Below are 11,834 nucleotides of genomic sequence, written 5' to 3' on the forward strand. Positions count from 1 at the left end.
GTTAGATCCGTGCATGACGTCTTAAAGAGACCGCGACCTAAATAAACCTGCTGCTGTCTGTCACTAATGTTTATTTATATACATTTAAGACTAACCAGTGTTATTGTGAAGTTAAATAGTTTATTCATTTCTGTGGTATTTCTGTACCTGAATATTACTGTTATACCTACCTGAAAAGAAAAAAAAACTTAAAACACAGTTAATTTTAGTTGTAGCCTATCTTGTTATTGTGTTACTTGTCATTTATCTATTCTTATTTTATTACTGACTTTTTACTTGTCTTTTTTACTTAAAGTTAATTCAATTCAGAGTTTAAAATCAAATTTCTTTTTAAGTTTCTTTTTTTTTAAGTAATATAAATATGAATCAACAACATTATAAATTGAAAAATACAAATAGACTGGGTGACAAAACATTTAGGTTGGATGATTGTAGTTTAAAAATATGTCTTAAAAATACCCTATATTTACCATATATATAGGCTGGTATTTTTATTTTATTTTTTTTAATCGGCGGGTTTTACACTGTAGTTGGGCTGGAGATCTTCAATCCAATCTGGCAACACTGTGGAGTATGCAGTCTACACTGCTGTGCTGTATGCAGTAGGCTAAGTTTGTAATGAAATATTAGAGTACATACCAATTCAATAGTTAAGAGGCGGTCGCATAATTTCGCGGGCAAAACTTTTAATTTTTATTGTCAGTAGTGTAGGTGTATGAAGCACAGCTCAAACAGAAGTCACTTTTAAACCATGCAGCTTTCTGTTCAACGCAGAGAATTCACTGCATCTGTGGAAATCTTTCACCTTCACACAAAATTATTATTGAAATTTAATAATAAATTATTAAATAACCGAACAACGGTAAATGTAACAGCACCTTTATTGCAGTTTTTGTTTTTACAGGAAAATGTGGTAGTTTGTGTGTTTTTTTTTGTTTTTGTTTTTTGGTAGTTTTAAGCAATAGGATTTGTTTCTGCTTAGGTTTTTTTTTGAGTAGCATTTTGCTTACTTGAAGGTTTACTTGTCATGTTAAGCTCGGAGATCTGTCACGTAGTTGTGTGAAAACAGTTATTTATAGCTTGTGTCTTGGGAAATCATCAATGGTGTCACAGTACACTTCCGACATTCACCCTAAGTAGACTTAGGTGCGCCAGTGCCAAATGCACAGCCAGGACTTGGATTTGTCAGATATTTTTTAATGCAACATCATGCTGTATTTAGCAAACAGTGATGTAAGAAGCATCACTTTAAGTTAGACTGGTATAGTGCTGATAGCTAGTAATGTAAGATGCATACGGTATGCACAGCAGTTTTAATTTGTTTTCAAGAGATGAAGTTCACTGCTCCCTTTGAATGTTTTTTTTTCTTCTAAGCACTAAAACATCATAATTGATGTGTACACTTTGGGTTTGTGAGTTTTAGACTTTGTACATGAAGCTTTGATTCTTAGATGGGATTTTTAGCTTTAGCCCTGTGAGGCAACAGTTTTGCTCTCTGTTTGTACCTCTGAGATATTTATGAGATGACTTTGACAATGTCGGCCAAACATGAAACTCAGCTCTTAAACCTAAGTATGAGTGTATTGTTATGTATTAAAGCAGCTCTGCTTCATGTAACTGAATGAATGAGTGTATTGAACTTTTCAACTAGCCTTTGGAAAATACAGAGATTATTGTTTTCCTCACAGTTTATGTATGTGTGTCATGAAGCCACTCACATGCAAGAGTGCAGCACTCACACACTCCATCCAAGACATCCAAATCCTATATAGTTAGTTATTTTGAGTTTAGTAAGTTGTGACAGAGTGGGAATGGATTGCATTTCCAAGAGGTACAGTACTGCAACCAGCAGTTATATGTCTGAACCAAAGAAGAAAGACAGGCCATCAAACCCTTAATATGATTGAAGTTATTAATAAAAAATGATAAAAGATAATTAGATAAAACCAATGAAAAAAAAAAAAAAACCTACAGCAAGATAAACCTGTATAAACTGCACAAGATGCAGCCCTTTTGAGCCCTTTATATACACCTATGTGTGTAGGTGTGTGTGTATGTGTGTGTGTATATATATATATATAGAGAGAGAGAGAGAGAGAGAGAGAGAGAGAGAGCGAGAGAGAGAGAGAGAGAGAGACACATGCAGCCCTTTTTTTTTTAAAAAAAATGTGTTTTTAGCGCCATCACCTGATCAGATCTGATATATCCAATCCACCTTTATTTATAAAGCACCTTAAAAAAAACAACAACAGTGTTGACCAAAGTGCTGAACACAGTCTATAAATAATATACCAGACATACCATATACCAGACAGTGTGAACGCAAAATATCTGAAACAGTTTCACACAGTTTCACACAATATCTTTCTCTGTAGTATAACTGTTGATATTAAAAGTTCAGGAACGGTCTTTGACCTCTGCCAGACCTCTCAGCATAGCGGAAATGACTTGACTCTGTGTAATTCCTCGCTCTCTTTTCGTTCTCTGCTATCTCAATTTATCTGTCCTCTCAGCTACTGTATAGCAGAATTGATGCGATCATGTGAACATATTTCAGAATTACAGATTGGCACTCTGTAATTTGAAATGTGACATGTTTTCATGGTTAAGATAGTAATACATGAGAAACCATTTTATTTTTGGAGCTGTTTGTTTTTTTATTCGTATTCTAGCCACTATGGTGAACAGCTTGAAATGTTGGTTGGTTGGAGTTGTTGGTTTCACAACTTGCGGGAATAGGTAAAGCTGTATTTACACAGTGTAAGTTTCTCTTAAAGGCATTTCACACCACCAGCCTTTGTTTGGTGCAACATTGTTTTTTTCTCATGGAAAAAGTGAAATTGCTGAATGGAATCTGGCCTGCAGCATGCAGCTCTGTTTGTTTGTGTGTGTGTGTGTGTTTGTGTGTGTTGGTTCATGTTCCTCAGGGGAGCCTGCTAAACAGCGTCTGGTTCTTGGCCAAATACCGCCTGTTAGAGACCAACAAATCAGCTCTCTCTCTGTTTTATTCCTTTCTCATTCTACCAGTTTTTTTTTACCTTCTCTCCTTGAATTCTCATTATTAGCTTTCAATCCTCGCCCGTGAGTGTTTTACCCTTCTTCTCATTTATGTTTACTTTACTCATTTATCAGATAGAGAAGGTCTGGCAGCCGGAACGTAGCTGTACACACACACACACACACACACACACAGAGAGAGAGAGAGAGAGAGAGAGAGAGAGAGAGTTGGGTAGATCACTTAAAAATCGAAGTCTATTACTGATTCCAAATTACATGATATAAAATTGTAGTTAGTAATATAATCCATTGAGACATATTTGTGTTCCTTGTGAACTTCTATAAAACTATTTATTTTTTTTTTTTTTTTTTTTTTTGTTGTTGTATTTTTTAATAGTTGTTATATGTTTTCTATAATTGCTTTTTTGTGTTATTTCCACTCTTTCTGTTTGTGAGCCTGTCACTCTCTCTGTTTGCCTGTCTTTCTGGGTTCAGTAAATGTTAAATGACTGTAATGACTGTAAATGTCTCCCCTCTGCTGTATTAATAGAAGAGCATGTATAATGATAGAACCACCTGGCTAAAACACAGCCAACGGATCTAACACATTCACATACTCTCTCTTTCTCACACATGCCTTTCACATACATCTGCACAAACACACGCACACATTTTCCCACGCATCTAAACACAGCTAGTCACATCTCTGGAGAGTTTCCCCCTGCTCCTGTACTCAGTTGTAACACCAGATCCAGCAGAATATCTCTCATCAGTTCACATATAAATGATTATGAATAGAAATCATTGAAATTGATGGGGTTTGGCATTGGTAAAATGTGCTTGCTTAAGTGCTTTACTAATAAGTTAGTTGTTTATGCTTTAATGTTCTGGTAATTGTGTAGCTATATTGTAGTTTGCTATTGTAATGTTTATATTAATTTACTGAGTACTAATGTTGTGTATTATATAATATGAATGCTCTTGCTTAAAGCAGTGGATTGAGTTTTCCAGTAAAAGGTTTCCAGCAGGTGTGTGTGTGTGTGTGTGTGTGTGTGTGTGTGTGTGTGTGTGTGTGTGTGTGTGTGTGTGTGTGTGTGTGGCAGTAGCAGGGCTTCACTGAGGCATCAGAGAACAGCTGTGTTTGTTCACACTCCTTCAGAGCAAGTGAGAGCGACATGGCTGATACGGCATTCTGTATGTTTGTGTGATCCTGCTAAATGATTGTACGCACTGTCCATAAGCACACAGCTGATGACGAGGATGATGATGCAGCCAGCAGTACGGCCCCCCTCCCACTCCAGCCTGTGACCTTAGGGTTACCTTCGTTCCCACAGATCCAATGTACATTTCCTCATCACTTGCCATGGGAACCCACAGGCTTTATCTCTAGCCCCTCCTACTGCCTGTCAGTAGCAGAGTGTAAAGGCCTCTTGAGTAAATATTTTATCTTCAGGTCTGAAATCAATTTGGTTTCTACTGGTTATGCTTTGATCAAATTTCACACACACGCATGCATGCACACACACACACACACACACACACACATATTATATATATACATATATATATATATATATATATATATATATATATATAAAGCATTATATATATATATATATAAAAGCATTCATATCTATTTATGAACACACAAATACTGTTGACACAATACTCTCAGATCCAGCACAAAAACCCTAAATAACTAAAACATAACTCAGGTCTCAGCAGGCATTATATACTGTATATGAACCAGGGTTTTAGATGTTTTAGCACTTGAACTTTAGTGTGCACTTCACACATTCTTTGAACCTTCTTTGAAGTGTTTGTGTTGACATACTGGTTTAAATAAAGAAATGAACGAAGATCTTTGTGTGATTTATTTTTTTTAAGCTTGATCTTTTGAAGGCTTGGGTGAGATTCAAAAACAACAGTCAAACAACAGTCTTTGCTTCTGATGCTTGTTTGTGATCGAAAAAAAAAACAACAACAACAGTTTACGAGGAGTCACAACAGAGGCGCCAGTTGTTTACAAAAGCAAAATTGCTTTTGTCAGATGTAAAATGTAAAAGTGACACCAAAAAGTTCAAAGGTCCAAACTTTAAACTTTTGCGCTAGTTAATGAGCGGGAGAAATCAAAATGTTTCTCAAGACCAGATTTTGTTTGGTTTCTTGGGAAATATTTTCTGAGACTCATTTCTTTTTGAAAGTTGATGATATTATCCAACAAGGGTTCATTCCAATTTGAGACGAGGTGAAAGGAGGAAATAAACTTAAATAAAAGTAAATGGTAGAAAGTCATTGCAATGTGTTTTTTTTTTATTATTTTTGTTTGATTCAAATGTATGATAGACTTGGTGTCAGATTTTATTAGTAATTTAAAATAGTTGATCTTGGCAAACAGCTTCGGAGTTTTTGGTCTACTGTATACAACTTGCATCAACTTGTCATGTATGAAAAATAACCTTTCGGTTAAACCTATTAAAAGCTTCAAGTAATCAGTGCTCTATTGTGGTCCAGCAGGGTGCAGCATTTATACATGAATACCTAAAGACATGACGTTTTGTCAAAGTAAATCTCTTTAACCATCGGAGGTTGTAAAATACCAACATTTTTCATACGTCTCATGTCAACTTGGTGTGTAGGACAAATTCCTATGTAAATCATTAGTAAACCACGTTAAAAATCGTTATGCTGGTGTGTAATAAATGAGGCCCATTGCATGTTGTGTTAATGTTTATTGTGACCACTTGATGGCGCTATATGTCTTCAGAAAAGGATCAACGCATTGTGGATGTAGCCTATGCAGTCTAGTCTTCAGGGTGCTGCAAGCATGAGTAGCCTAGTAAACCAGGAAATAGGTGGTTGGCGATTCTGTTTTAGGCTTCAATATTCATAAAGATTGTGTTAATTTGTAGATGTTGTTATGATAAAATGTGCAAGGATCATAAACCTTTGTCGGTCACAGAGCTTATTTTCTGCAGTAATCCAAAAGCCATTGGAGAAACCCTTTTCTCTTTTTTTTGCTGAGGGAACTAAGGTGATGAACTTCTCAGTTAGCCTGCCTCCCACTCAAACAGGAACTTTTCTGCCCAAAACTACTAGTTTTCACTGAACATTGAACTTTGAACTAGGAAAACTTTCCCCCAGCAATGCTTAGTGTAAATCAGTTAAAATAACCCATGAAGCGAAACAAAATGTAATGCATATAAACCAAACCTTTGTATATTGTAAATTAATAAATTGTATAAAATTACTGAGTATATATGACACCAGTTGACAACCTGCCCCAAAAGACATTTATAAAAAAATAACCTTTCTTGTGAACACAGTTCAACCTTTCAGTTAAAATTGTTATTATATGGAATTTACGTTTGTGTATTAACAGTCCTTTCATCTTAATTCCATATAACTATACATTTCAACTTAAAAGTAGTAAAATAGCATATGTAGGGTAATAAATATGTTATTGTAATATTGCGCAACCTTCAGCTTGTTTCAGACAGAAGGTATTTATGTGTTCCACTGCGCTATTGTTCCTTTTCCATGAAAGCAAACGTTGATGACTTCTTTGACTTTTGCATCTCAAGCGTGAGCGCTGCATTTTTTTAAACCTTGTTTCCTGTTAATAGAAGTCTAACTTTAAAAACAGGTCTCAAGACACTGTATTCTGCATGAGCGGCTCCTCAGACGATCCCTTCGCCCACTCAAAATAGTGTCAACAGGTCCAACTGCGTTTGTCATAGTCCCAGTTTCAACTGTCAGACGTTTAAAAATGTTCATTTACTGAAGTTTTAAATAGACTTGTTTATAGTGATGTTTCATTCGTGAACAAATTTTTCTTTTTGAACAAATCTTTTAGGTGAACGAATCGTTCTCGTTCACATAATCCATTGACTCATATTTCTCGTTAATTGAAAATCCTAGAGCAGTGCTGAAACAAGAAGATATTAAATATATGATTGCTACAATATACGGTTTATTTGTGTTTTTCAAGTAATCTCCAGGTAATCTCCAGGTGACATGGAATTTATTACGGTATAGAAACCATTCTGCTTTATGTGATAAAAAAAGTGTTTGTAGTATATAAAATATATCATTATTGTTGGATATTTCTAAGACAATTAAAAGCTAGAAATTAGAGAAAAATTAAAGTTGCCTATACGTTTTTGAACAGTAAGCTTGTTAATGTTTTTTCTCTACTGTTCACCAAGCCTGTATTTATTTGATCCAAAATACAGCAAAACAGTAAATTTTTTAAATAAAATAACTTTTCTATTTGAATATATTTTTAAAATGTAATTAAAAATTAATTGTGATTTCAAAGCTATTTTTAGCATCATAACTCCAGTCATATGAGCCTTAAGAAAACATTCTGATATTCTGATTTTCTGCTCAAAAAACATTTATTATTATTATTATGATGTTGAAAACAGCCGAGTATAATTTTTTCAGGTTTTTTTTTAAATAGAAAGTTCAGAAGAACAGCATTTATCTGAAACAGAAATCTTTTCTAACATTATACATATCTTTATCATCACTTTTGATAAATTTTTTCAGAAGAACAGCATTTATCTGAAACAGAAATCTTTTCTAACATTATACATATCTTTATCATCATTAAAAAAAAAAATATAATATAATATATATATATTAGTAATATTTATATATATTATATATATATATATATATATATATCTATAATATAATTAATTATTAGTATTATTATCAATATTTAAAACAGTAAAAAAATGAAAAAAAATTCTGGATTCTTTGATGTATAGTAGGGTCCAAAGATCAGCATTTAAGTGAAATAAAAAGCTTTTGTAACATTAAACACTATACCATTTAAAAGCTTAGAGTCAATATTATTTTTATTTTAGTTTGTTGAGCAGCAAATCAGCATATTACAATGATTTCTGAAGGATGTGACACTGAAGACTGAAGTAATGATGCCGGAAATTCAGCTTTGATCACAGCAATCAATTACATTTTAACAGATACTCACATAGAAAGCAGTTTTTTTAAATAGTAAAAATATTTCACAAAATTACTGCTTTTGCTTTATTTTGGATCAAATAAATGCAGGCTTGGTGAGCAGAAGAGACTTCTTTATAAAACATTAAAAATCATACTGTTCAAAAACTGTGGTAGGTTATATAGATTACAGTTATCTTTTTTATATATATATATATATATATATATATATATATATATATATATATATATATATATATAAACATTGTATGTATGTATATGTCCTCCTCACTTCTGAAAGGATGGCTACGCCCCTGCCTTGTGCTTTGGTCGTCTGAACAATTTATTTAGACTTTATTTATTTAATGAATAGATTATGCGCACATTTTAATATAAAGCCAAATCAGTTTTTGTAACAAGTGAATACGTTATTTGACTTAAGACATAACACATAAGACCCTCTTTCTGACCACCTGCTGGCGTATTTATGTAATATGAAGTAATGGTCACTGAACGAATCACTGAACGAATCTGAACGAATCATTTTGGTGAACGAACTGAAAATAAACGAATCTCTTGAAAGAATCAAAATTTCCACCATGCTTCTTTACCATGTTTCCTGTCTTTTAAAACAGAAATCTGTTTCTACTTTTTGTTTCTTTGTGCTTTTATGTGGGCCTCTTTACATCCTTCCAAATGTCTATTAGCTGCTGCGGGGATCCCAGGATTGTTGTAATAACTCTAAGAAAATCCTCTCGCTTATATTGTCCCAGATAGGCTCTAAACTGTGAAGGGTCTGGGGGAGATGAGGGTGCAATGCCTAACTGTTTCAGACAAGCGCCCACATATGCGTCCTCAATGTTAAAAGCCTTTACTTTCTTGGAAGCCTCAACTATTTTTTCTGGCAAGTCATTGGAGAAAACATATCCCATTCCAAGCAGGTATGTGGGGTATTTCGGTTCAGGGTACAGTTCCTCTGACACATACCATTTTGAGTTTTTGTTTCTGACGACAGGCCGGTCCCACATCATATAGCCTGTAATGTAGTTCTGTCTGGGTGTGTTGGGTGCCAATAGAAGGCTCATCAGGTTCTCCAGGCCTATGTACATGTCAGAATCAATCTTCATAGCATATGATGCTTGAGGGCAACGGGTGGCCAACCAGTCCATGATCACCATTGTCTTTATTGTCAGATTAAAGTAGGAGTCTACAAAGTTGCTCTGCACTAAATCTCTGTGTTGTCGGCTCTCTTCCTCCAGCTGCTGTTGAACTTCGGGTCCTCCAGTCAAACCCACCAAGAACAGAGTCAGCACTGCTTTTCCCTGGACTGAGCTCTCATTCCCCCATGTGCTCCGGATGGCGTTACGAGCATCTACCTGATGGGGAGCCACAGGGACCATGAAGACCAGGAACGGATCCAACTGGCTACATTTATCAGGTTCATCCAGAATGAAATGATAGTTGCTTGGATGAGCTACATGATGATAGATAGGAACATCTGTGGTTTGTGCAACAGTTGTATCTCTTCGTTGGATTTGTTGATTAGGCAAAAGTGAAAAAAATAAATCCTTTTCAGTATGATCAGCCAAAGTGCTGTTAATTCCCTTATAATGAGTCCAATTAATGACTTTAGTCAACCAGGTTTCAGTGAATGTAGATGTCTCAAAAGAGAAATCAGAGACATAAACAACAGCAGACAATAAAAATGCTAAAGAGAGCAGCAGAATAAATGTCTTTTTAATGTGATGCATAAATGGACCTTTAGCCAAACTGCAGAGAAAAAAAGAGAAACAGGTTAAAAAAATTAATCTCTCAGTGAAACCACAGTTGTAATGTTAATTATTATTATTATTATTAAAATATCATTTATTACAAAAATATTCCATATCTTTAACTAGACAGTAATGATACTAGTTTTCATGAACTTTTAAGTAGGCCTACACCTGCTTCATTTCCACACGGACATTAATTAAAGTGAGCTTGTAGCTCAGTTAAGCAAGTCAGATTCAGCAAGACTGTTTAAGTGAGTTTATTCAGTGAAAGATTTGTTGGTGTGATTCAGATCGATTTCATCACGGGCTGGAAGACGGAGTGAGAAAACGCAGAAACATTACGAGTGAAGAATCACGTCAGTCTTTTTAAACGATTCATAGAAGAAACCGGGTGATATAAGTGTAATTTGTACATTTTAGGCGAGAAATTCCCATATGGCTTACTGTTGCCGCTATTCTGAAGTAGGCATCTGATAGACGTTACGGAAGACGTTAGGGAAGAGTTGTAGTCATATTTGAAAACGATGCGTATGGCGCCGTATAGACGGATCAAAAATGATATTACATTCATGAGCATACATATGCATGAAAAACGGTCGAGAAGCAAGTTCTTTATCAAATGAAGTATATATTTTGACAGCCTACATCATTTCGAACGCTGATAGTGAATGTTTAACAAGGAATCTTAAATCAAGATCTTATCTAGTTGCTTGCAGCTGATTTGCATTCGGGTTTAATTTCCTGGTAAAGTTACCAACTTGACATAGCCTATATTTAAGATACAATTACAATGCAATTCTTACTATAATAAAACACGCAATATATAGGCTATAGCTTGCAACATTCACTGTTCTATGAACATTTTTTTTTTAAGTTCATTATTTTAGTAATGACTTCCTCTTCCTTTATATCACCTTTCATTTATCTTCCAGTTTTCCCTTTTTACCACGTAGTGAAAGACACTGAACAAAAACTAGGTGAAATATATATAGGCTATATATGCAGATATGTTCATTATTAGCTCAACTGCACTCAAATAATGGAATAGGGGTTATGAGTAAAAAACTGCTCTATACTTTCTCTTACAAGAGGATGCAATGTTATGTCTTCCATTTCAGTCAAGTGATGTTTGACATATACCCTATTGAATTTCAGCCAGTTTAATTTCCAATCCCAAGAAGTTACTCTACTATAAGTTTATAATAAGACTTTGTATGTAAACAACATAAAGCAAAAATAATAAAAGATCAAATTTGCTTACCTGTGACCAATGTTTTTAGTAGCCATTCTGGTGAGTTTGGCAATGACCTTAATCCTTCACGTATTCCCTCCTGAAATACCTGTCTCTCATGAGGGTGGAGCTAAGAAGAAAATAGTTTTTGCACCTATAATGTACAGGTGAACAAACCCACAACTGAAACGTGTCTTTCTTCTATGATACTCATTTTGTGTGTATCATAGATAGATAGATAACAGCTTAAAGCTACACGCATCACAAACTTGTTGGAACATCCTCTCTAAGGTTTTGTCCTCATTATGTGGGGGTTGGTTTGTTGCAGTGAGTAACAGAATAGCTACACACACTTGCAAGGAACCCTTTTATTGTAATTTCTATCATGACAACTCTCTGAAGATTTTGGCATAGTCATGGATATGAAACTGTTAATATTTGGTCTTGGCGGAATAGATCTGCTACGCTGCTGTTGGTTATTTCTGTTGTTTTAAGTGATTGCTGCTAACCAGCTATTTAAATGTAAAGCAACAAGCTCATCGGCTGCGAATGCAACATAAACAATCAGCTTTGCCAAGTAGTTTAACTACCAGTACTACCAATATTTTCTTGGGCAAGTAAACATACTGTAAAATAAAGTGCAACCCAAAATGTACTTAAACAATCATTGCTGCCACCAGGGAACCTGGTTTATTTGGTTTGTTTATTCTGATGTCAGGTGCTTTGTTCATCCCAGTTTCACTGTGTGCTGTAGCTTTTGTTAATGTAGGCTTGACCGTCTTCTCACAGGGTGATGTGCACAAGTAGAAACAATGTTGTCAAACTTGCATTTCTGGTTGTTTTTTAGGCCACTGCCTGAGACA

General features: G+C 34.8%; 1 protein-coding gene across 1 annotated transcript; it reads right to left on the reverse strand.

The window, feature by feature from the left end:
* Positions 1 to 8,233: 8,233 nt before the first annotated feature.
* Positions 8,234 to 11,141, reverse strand: LOC109107725 (beta-1,3-galactosyltransferase 1-like). Its single transcript, XM_019120950.2, has 2 exons — positions 11,002 to 11,141; positions 8,234 to 9,738 (listed from the first exon to the last, which is right to left on the reverse strand). The coding sequence occupies exons 1-2, from the start codon at positions 11,025 to 11,027 to the stop codon at positions 8,637 to 8,639; spliced, it is 1,128 nt and encodes a 375-aa protein (XP_018976495.2). The 5' UTR covers positions 11,028 to 11,141; the 3' UTR covers positions 8,234 to 8,636.
* Positions 11,142 to 11,834: the final 693 nt, after the last annotated feature.

The sequence above is a fragment of the Cyprinus carpio genome, chromosome A22, assembly GCF_018340385.1.
Source record: "Cyprinus carpio isolate SPL01 chromosome A22, ASM1834038v1, whole genome shotgun sequence".
In the NCBI taxonomy this organism is placed as follows: Eukaryota; Metazoa; Chordata; class Actinopteri; order Cypriniformes; family Cyprinidae; genus Cyprinus; species Cyprinus carpio.